General features: G+C 50.0%; 1 protein-coding gene across 2 annotated transcripts in view; it reads left to right on the forward strand.

The window, feature by feature from the left end:
* LOC124013002 (AT-rich interactive domain-containing protein 1A-like) overlaps positions 1-24,448 on the forward strand; it is a 129,140-nt gene extending 104,692 nt beyond the window's left edge. The window contains exons 6-19 of one of the 2 annotated variants that reach the window (XM_046327107.1): positions 69-158; positions 394-564; positions 2,656-2,956; positions 11,458-11,618; positions 11,778-11,887; positions 12,151-12,360; positions 12,525-12,729; positions 16,153-16,282; positions 16,746-16,903; positions 17,090-17,345; positions 17,564-17,660; positions 17,904-18,696; positions 20,771-20,901; positions 21,137-24,448. In XM_046327107.1, the coding sequence (XP_046183063.1) occupies positions 69-158; positions 394-564; positions 2,656-2,956; positions 11,458-11,618; positions 11,778-11,887; positions 12,151-12,360; positions 12,525-12,729; positions 16,153-16,282; positions 16,746-16,903; positions 17,090-17,345; positions 17,564-17,660; positions 17,904-18,696; positions 20,771-20,901; positions 21,137-23,011 (4,688 nt within the window). In that variant the 3' untranslated portion in view covers positions 23,012-24,448. The remainder of the gene's footprint in view (positions 1-68; positions 159-393; positions 565-2,655; positions 2,957-11,457; positions 11,619-11,777; positions 11,888-12,150; positions 12,361-12,524; positions 12,730-16,152; positions 16,283-16,745; positions 16,904-17,089; positions 17,346-17,563; positions 17,661-17,903; positions 18,697-20,770; positions 20,902-21,136) is intronic. The other variant, XM_046327108.1, reaches the window with a different exon arrangement.
* The last annotated feature ends 1,804 nt before the right edge of the window (positions 24,449-26,252 follow it).

Consider the following 26,252-nt stretch of genomic DNA (forward strand, 5'->3'; position numbering starts at 1 on the left):
GCGAAACAAGCATGGTCTGTTTTTTATGATTCCCAGCGTGTGTCTGAATCTCTCATGTCATCACGCAGGTAACCAGATGCCTCCCCGGCCGCCCAGCGTCCATTCAGACGGCATTCTCCACACATCCATGGGCCAGTCAGCCATGGGCCAGGACAGGGGTGAGTATGAAAAGATATAGGTGGCGTTTGAGATCGCCTACCCTGACTGCAGCCTGAACGATCTACAAATCACCTTTCTTTCTTATGGTTTGTTTGGATAAGGACTGACTGACATTCAACACCCGACCTTGATAGGGTTTTAGGAAATGGAACTACACTTGTATGGCTCCTGTGTGGAAATGAAAGAGTATAGCTAACCTTTTCCTCTCCATCTCTCCCTCTCTGCCTTTTGTAGTGTACATGCGTAACCCCCAGATGCCTCCCCACGGGTCGCCGCAGCAACCTGGCTCCGCCTTATCCCCTCGCCAGTCATCGGGAGGCCAGATACTTCCTGGGATGGGGCCCTACCCTCAGAACAACTCCATGGGGAACTACGGCCCTCAGGGTGGACAGTACGGACCACAAGGTGAGGCCCCGTACACAGCTTGTACACAATGAAATCATTAAGTTGGTTCTGTCCCGCTTAACAATTCCAGATCTCTCTTGAAAAGGAGACGAACCTGGTTAAAAGCAGACTAACCTGTTAAAAGGAGACTAACCTGGTTAAAAAGAGACTAACCTGGTTAAAAAGAGACTAATCGGTTAAAAGGAGACTAACCGGTTAAAAGGAGACGAACCTGGTTAAACAGAGACTAACCGGTTAAAAGGAGACTATCCCGTTAAAAGGAGACTAACCAGTTAAAAGGAGACTGACCCGGTTAAAAAGAGACGAACCGGTTAACCTCTTGTGACGAGCAAACCCTTATCCGGGAGCGTAATCATAGCCTCAAACGCATTAGCATAATGCAACGGACATAAATACCCCTAGAAACTTTTCCTATTCATGAAAATCACAAAATCTCAATCAGCTCTCATTCTGTCCCACTTCACAGTAGAGGCCTGAAACAAGGTTCTAAAGACTGTTGACATCTAGTGGAAGCCTTATGAAGTGCAATATGACCCCATAGACACTGTATATTGGATAGGCCAAGAAATGTCCCACTTCCTGGTTTCGCTATAGTTAGTATCGGTATAGCTAGTATCGGTATAGCTAGTATCGGTATAGCTAGTATCGGTATAGCTAGTATCGGTATAGCTAGTGTCGCTATAGTTAGTGTCGCTATCGTTAGGGTCGCTATAGTTAGTGTCGCTATAGTTAGGGTCGCTATAGTTAGTATCGCCATAGTGTCGCTATAGTTATGGTCGCTATAGTTAGTATCGCTATAGTATCGGGTCGCTGAACTACCTGTAACTTCCTTCATACTGGATGCAGAGACATCAACATGGAATCCACCAGTTCATCTGACCCTTGGTCAGTAGATAAAGGGCTTCATTGCCAAAATCCCCAAGTATCCCTTTTACAATGTCCTCCAAGAGCTGCTGAATAATTCTCTCCCAGCTCAGTGAAAGGAGTGGGTGGAGGAAGAGAAGGGGAAATGAACGCGTCAACAGGGAAAGTATGATCCTCCTGAAGCGCGGTAGTAGGAGCCACGTGTGTATGTCTACTGGTAGTAGGAGCCAGTAGACATACACACAGGGCTCGTCCTGATTAGTAAAGTGATAGTTGAGCTAGTAGAGGGGCACTGTTCTCTCCTTTCTTCCTCTCTTACAGCCTAGTGTTGCTCTCTGGACCGTTAATAAAAAGATTTAAAAAAAATAATAATCTTTCAAAAGATTTTTCAATTGTCATCCTACAGTGGTCACAGTGTTTCTGAGGTAGCGTAGACACAGTGTTTCTGAGGTAGCGTAGACACAGTGTTTCTGAGGTAGCGTAGACACAGTGTTTCTGAGGTAGCGTAGACACGGTGTTTCTGAGGTAGCGTAGACACGGTGTTTCTGAGGTAGCGTAGACACGGTGTTTCTGAGGTAGCGTAGACACGGTGTTTCTGAGGTAGCCTAGACACGGTGTTTCTGAGGTAGCCTAGACACAGCGTTGCTGAGGTAGCCTAGACACAGCGTTGCTGAGGTAGCCTAGACACAGCAAACCTTTTGAAGCTGCATCCCTCAGAGGGCTTTCTGCACGGGCTTTGAAGAAGTATGGAGATGGATTACTCATCGAATCGGACTCCAGCATCTACACCCTGTTTCATCAGCTAGCCTGTCAGAACAGAAACCGAGAGAGATCTGTAGATGTGGACCACTGAAACTCCTGGCCAGGTTTCTATATGCCGGAGGCTAGACGGTTGCGGAGGCAGGCTAGGTCTAGATTCACCACAGGCTACATACATCGGGCCTAAAGCTTCACCACAGGTATCGATCTATTTGCTTGAATAAAAGCCTCCTTTTTAAACTCAAATATTAGGCCTATCTGTGAAGTCCGTTTCCTGATTTTGGTTCAATTAAGGCCCCGTTTAGGATTAGGACTCTTGCTGTGTTAGCGTAAGACCTGGGTTTTATTCAGTAAAAATTCAACATTTTGAAACCGAGTGAAACAGGGAGGTACTACATGGATTTGTCCAATAATAAAAACCATTGCCCTTCTGAAGAGTCCCTGGATGTCTCTCTCCCCACCCTCCAGGTTACCCCAGACAGCCCGGTTACAGTGGCATGCCCAACGCCAACTACCCCGGTGGTCCGGGGGGCATGCCAGGCCAGGCTGGTGGGGCGCCGTATGCAGGCATGCCCCCTGGCAGGATGGGTCCGGGTCAGATGGCTGCCCGCCCCTACGGCCCCGGGATGGGCCCCAACATGGGCCCCGGCATACCTCCACAGGTGACCTCTGGGATGTGCCCCCCTCCAGGCATGAACAGGAAGGGCCCCGGGGGCCCTCCAGATGCAGCCTCTGCCATGCACCACGGAGCTAACTCTATACTCAACAGGTAGGCTGCCTGGTCTGCACTTCCTTACTGCTTTAGGAGACAGGTCAGCGGCGAGCGCCGTTCAATATTACAAGGTTCATCTCTTTGTTGGAAATTGTGTGTTTGTGTGACCCTGAAAAACCCATTGTTTGATTCTTCCCACTCCCAGGCTCTGCTGTGTGAGAGGAGAGGTCAGGTGTGAGCCAGCCAACTAAGATGTAGACGAGCTAGGGGAACACAGGGACAGAGAGGTGGCTTATGAGAACAGTGATCCAGACAGTGAGTCACACCGTTGTTCAGTCAGGAAGTCAGCTGAGTCTCCAAGCAGAGAAGCACAGAGAGAAAGACATTAGCCACAGAGCTCCAGAGACAGACAGACATGTAAAGACAGGCCGGAAACAGACGTGTACATCACGAGGTAAGACCCTGTTCAGTAGGGAGTAAAACATTTTGAAACGGAAAGAAATACTCTTTAAAAAGAATCAAGCGTTTTGCTTTGGTGTGCCCTACTGAGTGCAACCCAAGTGTTCACTGACGATGTTGAGCAGAGAAGGAAGAAAGGAGTGGAGACAACTAGGCAGAAGTGGGCCTCTAAGAAAAGGGAGGGATGAGAAATACAGTAAGCCTCTTATCTCCAACACAATCTTTTCAGGAAATGGGAAAAACTGCCATATTTTTCCATTGACGAACGTACAATTATGAAACTTTAGAAGCTATTTTGAACACATTTTGATTACGAGGTTTTCATCCGACAGCAACGATATTCTTCTGTATATATGTTTTGAATATTGCCATGTTGTTTTTTTTAACTGTCATGTATCGTAACTAGTGGTGCAACGGATCACAAAACTCACGGTTTCGGATCACTGTTTTGAGTCCCGGATCGGATCATTTTTCAGATCAGATTACTATAACTTTTCTTTCCATTTATAACTTAAACACTTCAAGCAAGGAACTTTTCAATGTTTAAATAAAATACTAAATTGTTAAATTAAAGTGCAATATGAGGCACAAAACCTTCTTCCTGTGAACAATAGTGAATGTAAAAATAGCCCGTGTCTATGTCATCAAACAAAAGAACAACAAGAAAGAAAGAGCAGATCTGAGCTTATAACTTCACTCTTCTTCTAAAAGATGTTGATGTCTACGTAGTCTGGGGAGAGGGGAGACCTCTGCAGTAACTCTGTCCCCTGCCGGGGAGAACACCCTCTCGCTAGGGACTGAAGTGCCAGGCACTGCCAGGTGGCTCCTTGCCGTCATGACAATGTGAGGGTATTTACACGCATTGCTTTTCCACCATGCCAGTGGATCACCAGGCTCGCTGCCTGGTAGGATGCCACCTCCTCTTTGATGGTGTCCTTGCTCATAAAGGTCTCCCCGAAAAGCTCCTTCGTGGCTGAATTATTTTGTGGAGGAGATGCCTCCTAGTCTGCTCCTGTCAGCTCGGTGGCTTGACCTTGCAGAAAAAATGACTTGATCTATTAAACCAATTCATTATTTATTTTCATATTTCACGGAACTGTAATTGTGGGCTATAACATTTAATAAAAGCCAATATTATTCCAAATAAAAAAATGGCTGATTCTAATAGCAATAGCAAAGACTAAGATTAGACTGCAGAATATTTATTATTTAAGTAATTCACTCTTATCATTTATTACCTCTTCAGTGGCCACAATGTCAGTGTTGAGAACACGGTATGTCCTCCGGTGTAGGGCAGGGTCTAGGTGTTGAGAACATGGTATGTCCTCCGGTGTAGGGCAGGGTCTAGGTGTTGAGAACACGGTATGTCCTCCGGTGTAGGGCAGGGTCTAGGTGTTGAGAACACGGTATGTCCTCTGGTGTAGGGCAGGGTCTAGGTGTTGAGAACACGGTATGTCCTCCGGTGTAGGGCAGGGTCTAGGTGTTGAGAACACGGTATGTCCTCCGGTGTAGGGCAGGGTCTGAGAACAGTATGTGTTGAGGTGTTGAACACGGTATGTCCTCCGGTGTAGGGCAGGGTCTAGGTGTTGAGAACACGGTATGTCCTCCGGTGTAGGGCAGGGTCTATGTCCTCCGGTGTAGGGCAGGGTCTACTGGTGTTGAGGGCAGGGAGGTGTTGAACACGGTATGTCCTCCGGTGTAGGGCAGGGTCTAGGTGTTGAGAACACGGTATGTCCTCCGGTGTAGGGCAGGGTCTAGGTGTTGAGAACACGGTATGTCCTCCGGTGTAGGGCAGGGTCTAGGTGTTGAGAACACGGTATGTCCTCCGGTGTAGGGCAGGGTCTAGGTGTTGAGAACACGGTATGTCCTCCGGTGTAGGGCAGGGTCTAGGTGTTGAGAACACGGTATGTCCTCCGGTGTAGGGCAGGGCAGGGTCTAGGTGTTGAGAACACGGTATGTCCTCCGGTGTAGGGCAGGGTCTAGGTGTTGAGAACACGGTATGTCCTCCGGTGTAGGGCAGGGTCTAGGTGTTGAGAACACGGTATGTCCTCCGGTGTAGGGCAGGGTCTAGGTGTTGAGAACACGGTATGTCCTCCGGTGTAGGGCAGGGTCTAGGTGTTGAGAACACGGTATGTCCTCCGGTGTAGGGCATGGTCTAGGTGTTGAGAACACGGTATGTCCTCCGGTGTAGGGCAGGGTCTAGGTGTTGAGAACACGGTATGTCCTCCGGTGTAGGGCAGGGTCTAGGTGGGCAGGGTCTAGGGTGTTGAGAACACGGTATGTCCTCCGGTGTAGGGCAGGGTCTAGGTGTTGAGAACACGGTATGTCCTCCGGTGTAGGGCAGGGTCTAGGTGTTGAGAACACGGTATGTCCTCCGGTGTAGGGCAGGGTCTAGGTGTTGAGAACATGGTATGTCCTCCGGTGTAGGGCAGGGTCTAGGTGTTGAGAACACGGTATGTCCTCCGGTGTAGGGCAGGGTCTAGGTGTTGAGAACACGGTATGTCCTCCGGTGAGAACATAGGGCAGGGTCTAGGTGTTGAGAACACGGTATGTCCTCCGGTGTAGGGCAGGGTCTAGGTGTTGAGAACACGGTATGTCCTCCGGTGTAGGGCAGGGTCTAGGTGTTGAGAACACGGTATGTCCTCCGGTGTAGGGCAGGGTCTAGGTGTTGAGAACACGGTATGTCCTCCGGTGTACGGTATGTCCTCCGGGTAGGAGCAGGGTCTAGGTGTTGAGAACACGGTATGTCCTCCGGTGTAGGGCAGGGTCTAGGTGTTGAGAACACGGTATGTCCTCCGGTGTAGGGCAGGGTCTAGGTGTTGAGAACACGGTATGTCCTCCGGTGTAGGGCAGGGTCTAGGTGTTGAGAACACGGTATGTCCTCCGGTGTAGGGCAGGGTCTAGGTGTTGAGAACACGGTATGTCCTCCGGTGTAGGGCAGGGTCTAGGTGAGACAGGGACTTGAACCTTGGATCCAATGCAGTAGATCTATGAAGGTAGTCCTGTACATTAGGGGGGTATCTGGGATTCAGGTCCTCTCTAATGGCAGCCTTGGCATCTCTAGTGATGGTGCTGTCTTCCTCACTTGGTACCATGGATTGTAGAATCCTTGTTTTCACGCGATAGGATCATGGACACAGAGAGTGCAGATTCAGTGCTCAGTAGGGTAACCGTTTTGAGGGGTTTGAGCACCTGGAGGACCTCCTCTGACACTTTCACGTCATCAGACAAGGTGATGATGTCTTTATGTTTTTTCAGAGTCTTGTCTGTCAGTGCAAAGTATACAGCTGCCTGCTGCTCAAGATGGCTCTCCAACATGTCAAGTGGAGTTCCATCTTGTTGTGACATGGTGTATGAGCTTGTGGGTCGGTAGCTGTAGCAGTTCTTGCTGTTGTGCTTCGGTGGAAAAAGGAAACCACCTTCCTGATCCTCCCAAGGAGGTGTTCCATCTGGTTACCTGAGAATCCCCTTTGGGATGCTAAATTGATCACATGTGCAAAGCAAGCTATCTTCTACTCTGCTACTGCTCCTAGCAGTACCTGTGTGACTCTCATAGAGGGGGCGTGTCTGTAGCACCGGACTTCACATCTCCCACTCCTCTGTGGTGTAGTGAACAGTCACAGTCACGTAGCTTTCTGTTACCTTGGAGGTCCACTCCTCTGTGGTGTAGTGAACAGTCACAGTCACGTAGCTTTCTGTTACCCTGGAGGTCCACTCCTCTGTGGTGTAGTGAACAGTCACAGTCACGTAGCTTTCTGTTACCCTGGAGGTCCACTCCTCTGTGGTGTAGTTAACAGTCACAGTCACGTAGCTTTCTGTTACCCTGGAGGACCACTCCTCTGTGGTGTAGTGAACAGTCACAGTCACGTAGCTTTCTGTTACCCTGGAGGTCCACTCCTCTGTGGTGTAGTGAACAGTCACGTAGCTTTCTGTTAGCCTGGAGGTCCACTCCTCTGTGGTGTAGTGAACAGTCACAGTCACATAGCTTTCTGTTGCCCTGGAGGTCCTCTCCTCTGTGGTGTAGTGAACAGTCACGTAGCTTTCTGTTACCCCGGAGGTCCACTCCTCTGTGGTGTAGTGAGCAGTCACAGTCACATAGCTTTCTGTTGCCCTGGAGGTCCACTCCTCTGTGGTGTAGTGAACAGTCACAGTAGCTTTCTGTTACCCTGGAGGTCCACTCCTCTGTGGTGTAGTGAACAGTCACGTAGCTTTCTGTTACGTAGCTTTCTGTTACACTCTGGAGGTCCACTCCTCTGGAGGTCCACTCCTCTGTGGTGTAGTGAACAGTCACGTAGCTTTCTGTTACCCTGGAGGTCCACTCCTCTGTGGTGTAGTGAACAGTCACAGTCACGTAGCTTTCTGTTACCCTGGAGGTCCACTCCTCTGTGGTGTAGTGAACAGTCACAGTCACGTAGCTTTCTGTTGCCCTGGAGGTCCTCTCCTCTGTGGTGTAGTGAACAGTCACGTAGCTTTCTGTTACCCTGGAGGTCCACTCCTCTGTGGTGTAGTGAACAGTCACGTAGCTTTCTGTTACCCTGGAGGTCCACTCCTCTGTGGTGTAGTGAACAGTCACGTAGCTTTCTGTTACCCTGGAGGTCCACTCCTCTATGGTGTAGTGAACAGTCACGTAGCTTTCTGTTACCCTGGAGGTCCACTCCTCTGTGGTGTAGTGAACAGTCACAGTCACGTAGCTTTCTGTTACCCTGGAGGTCCACTCCTCTGTGGTGTAGTGAACAGTCACGTAGCTTTCTGTTACCCTGGAGGTCCACTCTGTGGTGTAGTGAACAGTCACAGTCATGTAGCTTTCTGTTACCCTGGAGGTTCACTCCTCTGTGGTGTAGTGAACAGTCACGTAGCTTTATGTTACCCTGGAGGTCCACTCCTCTGTGATGTAGTGAACAGTCACAGTCACATAGCTTTCTGTTACCCTGGAGGTCCACCCGTCTGTGGTGTAGTGAACAGTCACGTAGCTTTATGTTACCCTGGAGGTTCACTCCTCTGTGATGTAGTGAACAGTCACAGTCACATAGCTTTCTGTTACCCTGGAGGTCCACCCGTCTGTGGTGTAGTTAACAGTCACAGTCACGTAGCTTTCTGTTACCCTGGAGGTCCACTCCTCTGTGGTGTAGTGAACAGTCACAGTCACGTAGCTTTCTGTTACCCTGGAGGTCCACTCCTCTGTGGTGTAGTGAACAGTCACGTAGCTTTCTGTTACCCTGGAGGTCCACTCTGTGGTGTAGTGAACAGTCACAGTCATGTAGCTTTCTGTTACCCTGGAGGTTCACTCCTCTGTGGTGTAGTGAACAGTCACGTAGCTTTATGTTACCCTGGAGGTTCACTCCTCTGTGATGTAGTGAACAGTCACAGTCACATAGCTTTCTGTTACCCTGGAGGTCCACCCGTCTGTGGTGTAGTGAACAGTCACGTAGCTTTATGTTACCCTGGAGGTTCACTCCTCTGTGATGTAGTGAACAGTCACAGTCACATAGCTTTCTGTTACCCTGGAGGTCCACTCTGTGGTGTAGTGAACAGTCACGTAGCTTTATGTTACCCTGGAGGTCCACCCGTCTGTGGTGTAGTGAACAGTCACGTAGCTTTCTGTTACCCTGGAGGTCCACTCTGTGGTGTAGTGAACAGTCACGTAGCTTTCTGTTACCCTGGAGGTCCACTCCTCTATGGTGTAGTGAACAGTCACAGTCACATAGCTTTCTGTTACCCTGGAGGTCCACTCTGTGGTGTAGTGAACAGTCACGTAGCTTTATGTTACCCTGGAGGTTCACTCCTCTGTGATGTAGTGAACAGTCACAGTCACATAGCTTTCTGTTACCCTGGAGGTCCACTCTGTGGTGTAGTGAACAGTCACGTAGCTTTATGTTACCCTGGAGGTCCACCCGTCTGTGGTGTAGTGAACAGTCACGTAGCTTTCTGTTACCCTGGAGGTCCACTCTGTGGTGTAGTGAACAGTCACGTAGCTTTCTGTTACCCTGGAGGTCCACTCCTCTGTGGTGTAGTGAACAGTCACGTAGCTTTCTGTTACCCTGGAGGTCCACTCTGTGGTGTAGTGAACAGTCACGTAGCTTTATGTTACCCTGGAGGTCCACCCGTCTGTGGTGTAGTGAACAGTCACGTAGCTTTCTGTTACCCTGGAGGTCCACCCGTCTGTGGTGTAGTGAACAGTCACGTAGCTTTCTGTTACCCTGGAGGTCCACTCTGTGGTGTAGTGAACAGTCACAGTCACGTAGCTTTCTGTTACCCTGGAGGTCCACTCCTCTGTGGTGTAGTGAACAGTCACGTAGCTTTCTGTTACCCTGGAGGTCCACTCTGTGGTGTAGTGAACAGTCACGTAGCTTTCTGTTACCCTGGAGGTCCACTCCTCTGTGGTGTAGTGAACAGTCACGTAGCTTTCTGTTACCCTGGAGGTCCACCCGTCTGTGGTGAGAGCAACAGATGATGTCTTGGATAATTCATTGACAATGTTGATATTTTCCTGTTCATACAGATCTGGCACGATCTTCTTACTGAAGGGGCACCAGGGGATTTCGTAGCGTGGCTCAAGCACTTTCACCATATTTTTAAACCATTTGTTTTCCACAACAGAGTATGGCCTCATGTCTGCGGAGATAAACATCCCAGTAGATTTGGTGATGACTTTAGTCCGGTCTGATTCTGCAGCAAAGGGCTGCTTAAATGCCGCGGTGAGAAGTTGTCTCTTGGCTGAGTTGGCTCCTGTCACTGACACACCAGGCTGATGTCGCGGTGAGAAGTTGTTGTCTCTTGGCTGAGTTGGCTCCTGTCACTGACACACCAGGCTGATGTCGCGGTGAGAAGTTGTTGTCTCTTGGCTGAGTTGGCTCCGTCACTGACACACCAGGCTGATGTCTCGGTGAGAAGTTGTTGTCTCTTGGCTGAGTTGGCTCCTGTCACTGACACACCAGGCTGATGTCTCGGTGAGAAGTTGTTGTCTCTTGGCTGAGTTGGCTCCTGTCACTGACACACCAGGCTGATGTCGCGGTGAGAAGTTGTTGTCTCTTGGCTGAGTTGGCTCCTGTCACTGACACACCAGGCTGATGTCGCGGTGAGAAGTTGTGAGGCTGTTGTTGTCAGGCTTGGCTGAGTTGGCTCCTGTCACTGACACACCAGGCTGATGTCTCGGTGAGAAGTTGTTGTCTCTTGGCTGAGTTGGCTCCTGTCACTGACACATCAGGCTGATGTCGCGGTGAGAAGTTGTTGTCTCTTGGCTGAGTTGGCTCCTGTCACTGACACACCAGGCTGATGTCGTGGTGAGAAGTTGTTGTCTCTTGGCTGAGTTGGCTCCGTCACTGACACAGCAGGCTGATGTCTCGGTGAGAAGTTGTTGTCTCTTGGCTGAGTTGGCTCCTGTCACTGACACATCAGGCTGATGTCTCGGTGAGAAGTTGTTGTCTCTTGGCTGAGTTGGCTCCTGTCACTGACACATCAGGCTGATGTCGCGGTGAGAAGTTGTTGTCTCTTGGCTGAGTTGGCTCCGTCACTGACACAGCAGGCTGATGTCTCGGTGAGAAGATGTTGTCTCTTGGCTGAGTTGGCTCCTGTCACTGACACATCAGGCTGATGTCGCGGTGAGAAGTTGTTGTCTCTTGGCTGAGTTGGCTCCTGTCACTGACACATCAGGCTGATGTCTCGGTGAGAAGTTGTTGTCTCTTGGCTGAGTTGGCTCCTGTCACTGACACATCAGGCTGATGTCGAGGTGAGAAGTTGTTGTCTCTTGGCTGAGTTGGCTCCTGTCACTGACACACCAGGCTGATGTCTCGGTGAGAAGATGTTGTCTCTTGGCTGAGTTGGCTCCTGTCACTGACACACCAGGCTGATGACGCTTTAAATGTGTGGCCATGTATTTCCATGACCATACGGCTTTCTGTGGCTCAATGCCTTCACACTGTAGTGGTGATGTCCACCACCCTTCTTCCGTCATCATATTTGACAGGGAAGCCAAAATGCAATTGATCCGCGGTCCACATGCGTGCCGAACCGTGGGGGGTGATCCATACGGTCCGTTACACCACTAATCGTAACCATTGTGAATGGATTTATGTTGTCGTCTCCCCCTCCCACCTTTCCAGGCCTCCAGGTTACCCCCCCAATATGCCCCAGGGGATGATGGGAGCAGGGCCTCCGTATGGCCCTGGGCCGGGGGCCATCAACAGCATGCAAGGTATGATGAACCAGGGAGGACCTTACGGAGGAGGGCCAATGGGAGGCAACATGGCCAACAACACACCTGGTGAGTCTGGACAAGATATCCAGTCTGTGGTTGTGTCTGGTCATTTTCTTTAATCACCCAACTCAAGTGGACAAAAGATTGGTTTTGGAATATCATCTGATGTGATATTTGATATTGGATTGAAATGTTACCCCCCCTGACTTGTTCTCCATCTGCCAGGCATGGCTCCTAGCCCTGAGTTTGGCATCGATGTCAAACTGAACCCAGCCCAGAAGATTAACAACAAGCTGGACGGCACGCCCAAACCTGAAACCAAGAAGGTAAAGAAGGTTTGTGGTCTCCAACTTGTGGTACTGAATGATATAGTCAGAATGAGAGCACTGCATGGCTGTGTTTGTGCATAGAAATAGAATCCCTAGAATGTCAAAGCCCCTCGTGGCACTTTGACTGGTAGCCTCATGGGTACACTCAATATGGCTGACCTGGGATTGGGATTCTACTTCTATGAGGTAGTGAGTGGAAGTAAGTTGAAGTCAATGGTAAATGTCAAGCCAAATCTTCACCTCTTCCTCCTCCCATCTCCCTCTTTCAGAAGTCAAACTCTTCGACGACGACCAATGAGAAGATAACTCGTCTGTATGAACTGGGTCCGGAGCCGGAGAGGAGGACGTGGGTAGACCGTTACCTGGCGTTCGCTGAGGAGAAGGCCACGGGCATGACCAACCTTCCCGCCGTGGGACGCAAACCTCTGGACCTCTTCAGACTTTACGTCTCGGTCAAAGAGATCGGCGGCCTCACACAGGTCAGTGGTTCCTGTGATGCAGTATTGAATTATCTCTCTGTTTTACTACACCGACGTGTCATTATTTGCCTGATAATCTTGTGTTATTGTCATTTCATTTTTCTACAGCAGCATAGAGTTGTTCTATTCCAGAACATGACATATTCGTTCCTTCCGCCCACCAGGTGAACAAGAATAAGAAGTGGAGGGAGTTGTCCACCAACCTGAACGTGGGCACGTCCAGCAGCGCCGCCAGCTCTCTGAAGAAGCAGTACATCCAGTGTCTGTACGCCTTCGAGTGCAAGATCGAACGTGGCGAGGACCCGCCCCCAGATCTCTTCACTGACGCCAAAAAGACCACCCAGCCCAAGATCCAGCCCCCCAGCCCAGGTCAGTGTCTGTCTGTCTGTCTGTCTGTCTGTCTGTCTGTCTGTCTGTCTGTCTGTCTGTCTGTCTGTCTGTCTGTCTGTCTGTCTGTCTGTCTGTCTGTCTGTCTGCCTGTCTGCACCACAGCCCAGGTCAGTGTCTGTCTGTCTGTCTGTCTGTCTGTCTGTCTGTCTGTCTGTCTGTCTGTCTGTCTGTCTGTCTGTCTGTCTGTCTGTCTGTCTGTCTGTCTGTCTGTCTGTCTGTCTGTCTGTCTGTCTGTCTGTCTGTCTGTCTGTCTGTCTGCACCACAGCCCAGGTCAGTGTCTGTCTGTCTGTCTGCACCACAGCCCAGGTCAGTGTCTGTCTGTCTGTCTGCACCACAGCCCAGGTCAGTGTCTGTCTGTCTGTCTGTCTGCACCACAGCCCAGGTCAGTGTCTGTCTGTCTGTCTGTCTGCACCACAGCCCAGGTCAGTGTCTGTCTGTCTGCACCACAGCCCAGGTCAGTGTCTGTCTGTTTGTCTGTCTGTCTGCACCACAGCCCAGGTCAGTGTCTGTCTGTCTGCACCACAGCCCAGGTCAGTGTCTGTCTGTCTGCACCACAGCCCAGGTCAGTGTCTGTCTGTCTGCACCACAGCCCAGGTCAGTGTCTGTCTGTCTGTCAGCACCACAGCCCAGGTCAGTGCCGGATACTCAAACTAGTACTTCACCCCCCCCCCCATACCGACTCAGTTTGAGTTATACATAGTCACGTAGATTTAAATGGATGAGTGAAAGAGTGTTTGGTTTCAACAGTCTCTTGAGGTTCTTGTGGTTACAGTGCTGTTTATAGTTGCTGCACAGCTATTTCCAGGTCTCTCCAGAGATGTTTGATTGGTTTCGGGCTCTGGTTGGGTCACTCAAGGACATTCAGAGACTTGTCCCGAAGCCACTCCTGTGTTGTCTTGGCTGTCTGCTTAGGGTTGTGGTCCTGTTGGAAGGTGAACCTTTGCCCCGTTCTGAGGTCCTGAGCGCTCTGGAGCAGGTTTTCATCACGGATCTCTCTGGACTTTACTCTGTTCATCTTTGCCTCGATCCTGACTAGTCTCTCAGTCCCTGCCGCTGAAAAACATCCCCACAGCATGATGCTGCCACCACCATGCTTCACTGTAGGGATGGTGCCAGGTTTCCTCCAGATATGACTCTTGGCATTCAGGTCAAAGAGTTCATTCTTGTTTTCATCAGACCAGAGAATCTTGTTTCTCATGGTCTGAGAGTCTTTAGGTGCCTTTTGGCAAATAACAAGCAGGCTGTCATGTGCCTTTTACTGAGGAGTGGCTTCCATCTGGCCATACTACCATAAAGGCCTGATTTGTGGAGTGCTGCAGAGATGGGAGAACCTTCCAGAAGGACAACCAACACCACACAGGAACTCTGGAGCTCTGTCAGAGTGACCATCGGGTTCTTGGTCACCTCCCTGACCAAGGCCCTTCTCCCTGATTGCTCAGTTTGGCCGGGCGGCCAGCTCTAGGAAGAGTCTTGTTGTTTCTTGGGGACCTTCAATGCTGCAGAAATGTTTTGGTACCCTTCCCTAGATCTGTGCCTCGACACAATCCTGTCTCGCACCTCTACAGACAATTCCTTCGACCTCATGGCTTGGTTTTTGATCTGACATGCACTGTCAACTGTGGGACCTATAGATAGGTGTGTGCCTTTCCAAATCATATCCAATGGGGATGTCCTCAGTGATCTGCTCCCCCCCTGCACATCTCCTCAGGAGGGTGTTGTGTTCTCGCCTGGAGAGGCTGGTCTTTAGTATCACTGTCAGCCTGGCAAACACACCATGAACACATGATGCCAGAACCAGCCACGTGCCCCTCAATGCTCTGCTGGGCTGTCATGTCAGGGTGCAGGGAGTCAGTGGCTGGAGGGTGGGGTGGGGAGATCCTCTGTGGTGGGGAATAAGTGCCAGGCTGGGGTAGAGGGGGAGAGGGGTGCAGGGGAGATCTCTGATGGGGAGTATGTCTGCTGGCAGCCCCTCGATAGTAAGAAGACAGGAGGGGGGTTGGGGGGTTGTTTGTTGATTCCCTCCATTACTCGCTGCTACTACTGGAGGGCCTAGTGTCTGGGTCCTGGCCGACGGCTTCACAGGCAACCCTCCCCCTCCCTGGAGCTTTGTGCTGAGCCAGAAAATGATGAATGGGAAAAGAGGTTGTGTGTGTAAAGTCACACGCCCCCACCCCCGGCCTGCTGTCTTTTTTTCTCCTTTCCTGAGATTCCCCCCTTTCACCCCCCTCCTCCTCCCACTCTCTTCAGCTGTAGTAGAGGGAAGTCCCTGCCCCGGGGGAGGGAGGGGGGGCAGGCAGATTGATGTTTGCACTGCAATGTGTGAGAAAATGTGAATAACTGTGACCTGTCAATGACCGTGTGTGTATGAATGAAAACACATGAGTCATCTGACAGGCATGCTAATAGTGAGAAGGCATGAGCCGGGCTAAAGCCGAGAGCCACTCCATAAAACACACACATTCCGTACAACACACACACTCCGTACAACACACACACTCCGTACAACACACACACTCCGTACAACACACACACTCCGTACAACACACACACTCCGTACAACACACACACTCCGTACAACACACACACTCCGTACAACACACACACTCCGTACAACACACACACTCCGTACAACACACACACTCCGTACAACACACACACTCCGTACAACACACACACTCCGTACAACACACACACTCCATACAACACACACACTCCATACAACACACACACTCCGTACAACACACACACTCCGTACAACACAGACACACTGGCCCATGTGGTGATGCCAGCAGCAAGGCATGCTGAGATGTGAAGTATTCAGCCCCGCTGTGTGTGTGGATGCCCAAAGCATGCTCTGTGTGTGTGTGTGTGTGTGGATGCCCAAAGCATGCTCTGTGTGTGTGTGTGGATGCCCAAAGCATGCTCTGTGTGTGTGTGTGGATGCCCAAAGCATGCTCTGTGTGTGTGTATGGATGCCCAAAGCATGCTCTGTGTGTGTGTGTATGGATGCCCAAAGCATGCTCTGTGTGTGTGTGTATGGATGCCCAAAGCATGCTCTGTGTGTGTGTGTATGGATGCCCAAAGCATGCTCTGTGTGTGTGTGTATGGATGCCCAAAGCATGCTCTGTGTGTGTGTATGGATGCCCAAAGCATGCTCTGTGTGTGTGTATGGATGCCCAAAGCATGCTCTGTGTGTGTGTATGGATGCCCAAAGCATGCTCTGTGTGTAGCGTGGGAACCGGAGAGATCCGGTTTAGTCTCTTAACACGGCTGAAGTGGTCCGTCTTTCTCCCACTGTGAGTATCTTCTATAACAGCTGAATCTGTGCGTGGGCATTAGCCCTGTGACGTGTGTGTGTGTGTGTCTAAAATGTGTGTATCTCGACCGTGTGTGTGTTGCAGCTGGGTCTGGATCTCTGCAGGGCCCCCAGACCCCCCAGTCCACCAGTAGTTCCATGGCGGAGGGGGGAGACCTGAAGCCCCCCACGCCAGCCTCCACCCCTCACAGCCAGATGCCCCCCATGCCCGTCAGGTACCCACACACTCAACTAGTCTGAAAACATCCTCTCTCTCTACTACACCTGACAACAATCTCCTTCCCCTCCATTCAAGGGGAACAAAACTAACAGCACAATTGAACATGTAATTTAGCTAGTTTGTTTTTGGGGTAATTAACTCTGTTTTTCTCTCTTTCTAAATGTCTCTCTTTCCCTCTCTCCCCTCCTCCTCTCCCCTCCTCCCTCTTTATCTCCCCTCCTCCTCCCTCCCTCTCTCCCTCTTTATCTCCCCTCCTCCTCCCTCCCTCTCTCCCGTCCTCCTCCCTCCCTCTTTATCTCCCCTCCTCCTCCCTCTCTCCCTCCTTCTCTCCCTCTCTCCCTCCTTCTCTCCCTTCCTCATTCCTCTCTCACTTCCTCCTTCCTCCCTCCCTCCTTCTCTCCCCTCCTCCTTCCTCCTTCTCTCCCTTCCTCCCTCCCTCTCTCCCCTCCTCCCTGTAGGCTGCAGGACCCGTTTGCAGATGGGGGTGACCCAGCATTTGCCAGACGGAACTCCATGACCCCCAACAGCTACCAGCCTGGGATGGGAGGCCCGGAGATGATGGGTCACATGGGGCCCTACGAATCCAACAAGGACCCCTTTGGTGGCATGAGGAAAGGTGAGCGATAGGTCTAACTGGCTTTTAGAGATGTTATTTGGAAATAAGGAGAAGACTCTGAGTACGTTGTACATCATGTGTGGCTCAGTTGGTTAAGAGCGTGGTGCAACCATCTGCTAAGTCTAGACAGACTTGTCCCATACAATATTGAGACACTGTTTACTGTTCAACCCTAACTCTCTGCAGCTGGAGAGCAATTCATGACTCCAGGGCCGGGCCCTAACAGTGGTATGGAGGGGCAGTTCAACAGAGGCCCCCCAGGCCCCAACATGCAGATGGGTCCGAGACAACAGTACCCCTACGGACCTGGATATGACAGGAGACAGGAGCCAGGGATGGGTCCTGATGGCAGTATGGGTCCTGGGGCCCCCCAGCCCAACCTGATGCCTTCAGGGGCCGACTCGGGGATGTACTCCCCTAGCCGACCCCCACCGCAGCAACGGTCAGTACCTCAAACGGGGCTAAGTCACGTACAGGATCTTATACATGTTAAATACGCTACTGTCTTTTCTCAAGAAGGCTTTGATGTTGGTGTGAGCTCATGTTACCTAATCAAGCATTTGCTTTCTATGATTTTGTGTTTTCTGTGTAGTTTATTTCAGTGAACTTCTGCTGCATTTCATTTGCCAAAGTGTTAACCTTGTGTATGTTGTGTTTCAGTCATGATTCCTATGGTAATCAGTATCCTGGTCAAGGAGCGCCACCTGGTGGCCCCTACCCCAATCAGCAGCCAGGAATGTTTCCACAGCAACAACCCGTAAGAGCATTTTGTCCCCTGCTCTGTTTGTGTCCCCATATCTGCTTCAGAAGCCTTGTAAATGTTCACTTGCAGTTAGCGGTGTAACTTACTCAGTGAAATGAATGTGGGATGTTGTATTGATACGGTATGAATACAATAACGTAGTGAAATGTATTGAATCCATAATCAATATGTATGTGCTGGATATATCATCCACTGGTTTGATATTGAGATGCTAACCATGTGTCTGTGTGTCTTCAGAACTACAAGCGTCCTCCAGTGGACGGGGCCTACGGTCCCCCAGCCAAGCGTCATGAGGGGGATGGGATGTACAATGTCCCCTTCAGCGGTCAGCAGCCAGGGCCCCAGGGCCAACAAGACATGTACAATCAGTACAACGCAGGCTACCCCGGCTCTGACCGCCGACCACCTGGCCCCCAGGGCCAGTTCCCTTTCCCCTTTGGCCGAGACCGGGGGCCCTCCAGCGGGGGTCAACAGTCCCCCATGCCTCCCCAAATGATGGGCAGCCCTATGCAGGCAGCCCCTGACGGCCCCATGTGGCAGGGACGCAATGAGATGGGTTACCCCAACTACCCGAATCGCCAGGGGCCTCCAGGACCTGGCCAGGGGCCCCCCCAGGGGTACCACAGCATGAACCGCTCTGAGGAGATGATGCCAGGGGCTGACCAGCGGATGAACCATGAGAGCCAGTGGCCGGGACACCCCAGCCAGAGGCAGTCCCCCTACGGGCCGGGGGGTTCGGGGCCCCCCATGTCCAGACCCTTGCAGTCCAACTATCAGAGCTCCCAGAATCATATTTCCCAGGTGTCCAGCCCCGCCCCCATGGAAAGCCGGACGTCCCCCTCCAAGTCTCCATACATGCACTCAGGCATCAAGATGCAGAAGGCGGGGCCCCCTGTGCCCGCGTCCCACATAGGCCAGGCCCCCGTGCAGCCCCCCCTCATCAGGCGGGACATATCCTTCCCCCCAGGGTCAGTGGAGGCCTCCCAACCCATCCTCAAACCCCGAGGACGACTCACCATGAAAGACATCGGTATGAAAGCTATTTGTTTTCACCCAAAACTTTTCAATGTTTAGCAGTCACTTACACTGTTTCTTTAAAAAACAGAAATTTGGGGCACTGAGCAAATTTGAGGTATTGTGAGAGGAAACTTGAATGTTGTGAGGATCTTGTGGAACTTCCAGGGCGTGTTTACTGGTCTCTCTGCATGCGGTACCGGAGTGCCAAGTCTAGGTCCAAAAGGCTTCTTAAAAGCTTCTAGGCATAAGTCTCTTGAACAGCTAAACAAATGGCTACCCAGACTGTTTGCATTGCCCCCACCCCCCACCACCACCTCTTTTACACCTCTGATACTCTCTGTTAATTATCTATGCATAGTCACTTTAATAACCTGCATGTGCAAATTACCTCAACTAACCGGTTCCCCTGCACAGACTACAGTGGGGCAAAAAAGTATTTAGTCAGCCACCAATTGTGCAGGTTCTCCTACTTAAAAAGATGAGAGGCCTGTAATTTTCATCATAGGTACACTTCAACTATGACAGACAAAATGAGAGAAAAAAATCCAGAAAATCACATTGTAGGATTTTTAATGAATTTATTTGCAAATTATGGTGGAAAATAAGTATTTGGTCAATAACAAAAGTTTCTCAATACTTTGTTATATACCCTTTGTTGGCAATGACAGAGGTCAACTGTTTTCTAAGTCTTCACAAGGTTTTCACACACTGTTGCTGGTATTTTGCTGCACCCTTACAGTTGTAGACAGTAGCCAATAGACTGTACACTTACAGTTGTAGACAGTAGCCAATAGACTGCACCCATACAGTTGTAGACAGTAGCCAATAGGCTGCACCCTTACAGTTGTAGACAGTAGCCAATAGGCTGTACCCTTACAGTTGTAGACAGTAGCCAATAGGCTGCACCCTTACAGTTGTAGACAGTAGCCAATAGGCTGCACTCTTACAGTTTTAGACAGTAGCCAATAGACTGTAGCCTTACAGTTTTAGACAGTAGCCAATAGACTGTAGCCTTACAGTTTTAGGCAGTAGCCAATAGACTGTAGTCTTACAGTTTTAGGCAGTAGCCAATAGACTGTAGCCTTACAGTTTTAGACAGTAGCCAATAGACTGTAGCCTTACAGTTTTAGACAGTAACCAATAGGCTGCACCCTTACAGTTTTAGACAATAGCCAATATGTTGTGGCTGTTTGATCATAATGTAGGCCTACCAACAAAACCAATGGACTAAATCCCATAATATTTGCACATGGTTATAGCTCTTCATTTCTATCATATAGACTACAGTAGCCTATATGTGATGTTCAATGCAGGCCTACATCACATGAGACTTTTAAACATTTCTACATTATGAAGAGCTTGATATTCATATTTATTTACTTAGTCTGTAACACCATGTGCCAAATAGATGACTGAGAATTGCATTGTATTGTGTTTTGTGATGCAAGAAACCACTTTACAAAATACAATGAATTATTATTACCATACATAGAATTGAATAATGTTGGATATCCTTCTGCCTATTGTCTTATTTGCATATTCAAGCCTGTCTCAAAATAAAACACTGCCACTTTAATTCATACTTAAACTTTATACCTGAATCACTTTTCAATACCCGCTTGAAATGTGGCCGACACGTTTTGTGCTCCTGTTGGAAGCAGTAACTCTCCATTGCTGATCTATACTAATATTCTGATCTGAAATAGAAAAAGTGCATTCGTTCAGTTGCGGGTGATTGAAAAACCCCTCGTGGGCTTCCCACCCAAATTCTACTTTGTTGCACTCTGGCTCTGTCTACAACAAAATCACAGACTCAATCTTGCAAAGTTGGATTTGTTTTGTTGCATTGAAAAGGGGCGGATATAATGTTGATTCCATCACAGATAAAAAGTATCTATATAGTGCAAACTAATGGGGCGAACTCTGTGAATGTCAATCTCTTGCGCCTGTGAGCGGCCTGGCATTTCTTCTGCGCGGCAGCTCAGAGGGAACATTGCTCCTAAATGTGTCCTTTTCAAGGTATGTGATTGTAGTGACGTAGTACCATCATCCTGTGTCAGTCACTGCTGTCATTTCTGTTCCCTCAGGCACCCCAGAGGCCTGGAGAGTGATGATGTCTCTGAAGTCAGGCTTACTAGCAGAGAGCACGTGGGCCTTGGACACCATTAATATTTTACTCTACGATGACAACAGCATTTCTACCTTCAACCTTTGCCAGGCGAGTTCCCACAGGCGTTAGATTGATTGAACACCCATAATGAAGTCTGTGTCTTACCAGATGACACAGTAACCATCTCTAAGAAGCATTGTAATTAACTCCAACATGTCAATATGTATCGTCTTGACATTATCCTCTGTTCAGATTTTCTAGTTTGTCTCGATCACGTCTCTGTATAAAGGATTCATGCGTGATTAATTTGACAGACGTCTAACTACATCCTGTCTCCTCTCAGCTGCCTGGGTTCCTGGAGCTGGTTGTGGAGTATTTCAGACGCTGCCTCATCCAGATCTTCGGCATCCTGAAGGAGTATGAGGTGGGAGACCCTGGCCAGCGGACGCTTACCGACCCGCATGCTGCCGACGAGGACTGGTCTGACGAAGAGCTGCCCGAGCAGGAGGACATGGAGGAGGAGGAGGATGAAGAGGATGACGACGAGAGGAAGAGCAACGCAGACACCACCACCTCGTCGCAGCAGGTCCAGGTGAAAAAGGAGGAGGAAGAGGAGAAATCCACGCCTGAGAAGTCGACAGTGGAGGAGGAGGAGGAGGATGAGAGGGAAGGAGGGGAGTCTTCTTCCACCTCCTCGCCCCCCCAGAACCTCAGCCTCCTACAGGAGAAACCCAAACAGGCCAGTAAGTTCGACAAGCTGCCCATCAAGATGGTGCGTAAGAAAGACCCCTTCCCTGGGGGCCGTTCCAGTAAGCTAGGCCGGCGGCAGAGCTTTGACAGCGGACTGATCCACTGGAGCATCGGCGGGGGGGACACCACGGAACACATCCAGACACACTTCGAGAGCCGGTCCGACCTCCTCAAGCAGAGGAAGCAGGTGCTGCCATCGACCACCGAGAGTAGAAAGGTCGCCGTGCCCCCGACGGTGTCAGAGAACCCAGAGGAGACTACTAAGCCTGGCAAGGAAGATCAGACCACCAAGACCTCCACCCCAACCACGCCCGCCCCGGTCACCGCCACCATCGACGACGTCCTGTCGGCCCGGCAGGGCTCGGTGACTGAGGAGGCGGTGCGAGGAGCAGCCGAGGAGCAGAAGGAGAACAGGGGACAGTTCCTGTACTCCCTCCGCCAGGCGCAGCAGAGCCGACGCAACATCACCATCCTGGAGGACGAGCCTCACAGCAAGGACGAGACCGCGCTGAGCACGGTGTCGGACTGGCAGGACGCCCTGGCTCGCCGCTGTGTCTGCGTCTCCAACATCGTCCGCTCGCTGTCTTTCATTCCCGGCAACGACCTAGAGATGTCCAAACACCCAGGGCTGCTACTGCTGCTGGGCCGTCTGGTCCTGCTCCACCACCGTCACCCAGAGAGGAAACAGGCCCCCGTCACCTACGAGAAGGAGGAGGACGAGGACGAGAGGATGAGCTGTGAGAGGGACGAGTGGTGGTGGGACTGTCTGGAGGTCCTCAGGGAGAACTGCCTGGTCACTCTGGCTAACATCTCTGGCCAGTTGGACTTGTCCATCTACCCAGAGAGCATCTGTCTGCCCCTGCTGGACGGCCTGCTTCATTGGGCTGTTTGTCCTTCGGCCGAGGCCCTGGACCCCTTCCCCATGCTGGGGCCCCACGGGGCCCTATCCCCCCAGAGACTGGTGCTGGAGACCCTCAGCAAGCTGAGCATCCAGGACAACAACGTGGACCTTATCCTGGCCACGCCTCCATTCAGCCGGCTGGAGAAGCTGTACGGGACGCTGGTGCGTCTGGTCGGGGAGAGGAAGGTGGCTGTCTGCAGGGAGATGTCTGTGGTCTTACTGGCCAACCTGGCCCAGGGGGACAGCATGGCGGCCAGGGCCATCGCCATGCAGAAGGCCAGCGTAGGTAACCTCCTGGGCTTCCTGGAGGACAGTCTAGCAGCCACGCAGTACCAGCAGAGCCAGAGTTCCCTGATGCACCTACAGGGGGCGCACTTTGAGCCCACTAGCGTAGACATGATGCGGCGAGCGGCCCGCGCCCTGCACGCCATGGCTAAGGTGGAGGAGAACCACTCAGAGTTCACCCTGTACGAGTCCCGCCTACTGGACATCTCTGTCTCACCACTCATGACCTCTCTGGTGTCCCATGTGATCTGTGACGTACTCTTTCTGATTGGCCAGTCATGACAGCCGTGGGGGCTTCAGCTTCGCTTTCTCTTTCTGTCCCCTGCCCCATTCCCCCCCCCCCCCCCTTTTCTTTTTGTGTGTGTCTGTTGAGTGTGAGTGGAAGAGAGAACTAAGAGCAAAACTGACTGTCCTTTTTTTAATTTATGCAAAATCACCTCGGATTCCACTGTCTACCCTTTCTATCCCCTGGTTCTCACTAAAGGACGGATTTAAGTAGCGGTGGAGTTAAACATTGTGGAATACGGAAACTGACGTGATAAGACCGATCAGATGGGACCCTGGGATGGATGTAGGGTCGGGAGGGAGGGTGGAAGCTGCCCTGCGGCAAACAACTTTTTTTAATGAAAATATAGAAGAAAACATAACTGTAACCAAAATTGCTGTCTCGTTTCTAGTGAGTTTTGGGGTATATACCCAGGTTCTCCTCCCTTGGGTTTGGCAGGGGGGTGAGCAAGGCGGGCATGGACGGGGAAAAACCTGTTTCTAGTTCATGTACGGTGAAACAGACTCCTGAACTGGTTTGGTTTGGTATACTGCTGTATAGACTCAGCCCTACATGACCCAGGTTATCAGCTGTGAACAGACAGACACGTCTTCAACAGGGAGGCCTGTGCAGTAGATTGTAGGACTTTTTTGCTGTACACCTTAAAAACAACTGTAAACATACTGTAATGATACTGTTTCTCACTGAGATACGCTGGCTTGGCAGCAAGCTGTCGCTTTTGAAAATTATTTCAGTTAAATGTTGAACTGAGAGAGATGCCACAAGGCTTTCCCCCCAAAGTATCGTGAACCTTACAACACCCCGACCTCTTCTCTGTCCCTCGATTGTATGACTTGACCCTTATGAAAGAAGCCACCTCTTAGGACTGCTCCTCTGCTGTCCCGACTGCAGTGTATATATGATGTTGTACATTACACCTCTCCCTTTCTCTCGAACCCTTCTGTTTTTAATCTTCGACGAATTAAGGTTACACTCAAGTGGAAATTCGCCATGGGATTACCTAACCTTTTGACCCCTCACCCCCGACCCACCCACCTGTCTCTCGCTACAGGGACTCCGCTGCTGCGACTCCCTCGCAATGCCCCCCCCGCACCCCCACACACACCCCTGCGACACACACAGATCAATTTGTCTCCAGTACCACTGAGTCTACCATGACTGAAACCACGTCTGCTACAGTTCCATTTCAGCCCCTACATAAACAACAAAGCAAGACCCCTGATGAAGAAATAAACCGTTTTGAATTTTGTTTTTCCACTGATATGGATTCTGCATATTTGTATTTCAGACAATGTAGCTAAAGACTTGATGTAAATTCACATTTTTTTCCCCCTTTTCTTTTGGCTTAATGAATATAATTTCTTCAGTATGAAATCTTTATACTATATGTTCCATGTGTTAAGAATAAATGTACATTAAATCTTCGTAAGACGTTTGATGGATTTATTTATTATGGGCTTTTGAAGGCGTCTGTTATTGGTGGAGCTGCAGTCATACCACCAAGGGTGTATTCACAAGGAACCAAACGGACGCAAACGGGCTGAAACCAGGCAGGAACGAGCTGAACTGAAACACTCGTTTCGGTAAACGTTTTGCCATTACGTCTTGTGGATGTAGTCAAGTTGACACATATATTCTTCCAATACAACTGATTTCTCTGACATGTATAGGACATCTTCTCCTGGAGGTTTCTGACAGTGTTATGATATTGAGCATACAACTGTACATACAGTCAGTGTTATTTGCCTTCAACTCGAATGCTTTGTTAGCTACCTCAAATCTGGGTCATTCATGTTAGAGTACCATAGAGCATGTGTTGCTTAAATGTCCATCCAGATGAACATCGAGGGAGGTGTGGACACTCATGGTTTTTCCAACAGCAGGGCTTCGTGCAACATGGCAGTGTTGCCATTGTTTAAAAGTTCTTTATAATGTTGAAATAAACATGTTCCCACATATCACACAGAGCCTCAAGTGTCATGTTCGTTTGTACACGGAACAAAAGTATAAATGCAACATGTAAAGTGTTGATCCCATGTTTCATGAGCTGAAATAAAAGATCCCAGAAATGTTCCATACGCACAAAAAGCTTAAGCACAAATTTGTTTACATCCCTGTTAGTGAGCATTTCTCCTTTGCCAAGATAACCCATATCAAGAAGCTGATTAAACAGCATGATAATTACATAGGTGCAGTTTGTGCTGGGATAATAAAAGGACGTTCTAAAATGTGCAGTTTTGTCACAGATGTCTCAAGTTTGATGGAGCGGGCAATTGACATTCTGACTGCAGGAAGGTCCACCAGAGCTGTTGCCAGAGTATTGAATGTTCATGGTTCTACCATAAGCTGCCTCAAGTTGTTTTAGAGAATTTTGCAGTACGTCCAAACGGCCTCACAACCGCAGACCAGGAATGCTCAGGCAGGTGCGGGCAGTGATCGGTTGAAGAGCATGCATTTAGTTTTACTTGCATTTAAGAGCAGTTGGAGGCCACGGAAGGAGAGTTGTATGGCATTGAAGCTCGTCAGGAGATTTGTTAACACAGTGTCCAAAGAGAGGCCAGAAATATACAGAAAGGTGTCATCTGTGTAGAGGTGGATCAGAGAATCACCAGCAGCAAGAGTGACATCGTTGATATATACAGAGAAGAGTCGGCCTGAGAACTGAATCCTGTGACACCCCCATAGAGACTCCCAGAGGTCCGGACAACAGGCCCTACAATTTGACACACTGAAGTCTATCTGAGAAGTAGTTGGTGAACCAGGCGAGGCAGTCATTTGAGAAACCAAGGCTATCGAGTGCCGATGAGGATGTGGTGATTGACAGAGTTGAAAGCCTTGGCCAGGTCGATGAATACGGCTGCACAGTATTGTCTTTTATCAATGGCGGTTATGATATCGTTTAGGACATTGAGCGTGGCTGAGGTGCACCCATGACCAGCTCTGAAACCAGATTGCATAGCGGAGAAGGTATGATGGGATTCGAAATGGTCGGTAATCTGTTTGTTAACTTGGCTTTCGAAGACTTTAGAAAGGCAGGGTAGGATAGATATAGGTCTGTAACAGTTTGGGTCTAGTGTCACCCCCTTTGAAGAGGTGGACGACCTCGGCAGCTTTCCAATCTGGGGATATCAGACAATACGAAAGAGAGGTTGAACAGGCTAGTAATAAGGGTTGCAACAATTGCAGTGGATAATTTTAGAGAGGGTCCAGATTGTCTAGCCCAGCTGATTTGTAGGG

This window comes from Oncorhynchus gorbuscha, linkage group LG24 (genome assembly GCF_021184085.1).
Source record: "Oncorhynchus gorbuscha isolate QuinsamMale2020 ecotype Even-year linkage group LG24, OgorEven_v1.0, whole genome shotgun sequence".
In the NCBI taxonomy this organism is placed as follows: domain Eukaryota; kingdom Metazoa; phylum Chordata; class Actinopteri; order Salmoniformes; family Salmonidae; genus Oncorhynchus; species Oncorhynchus gorbuscha.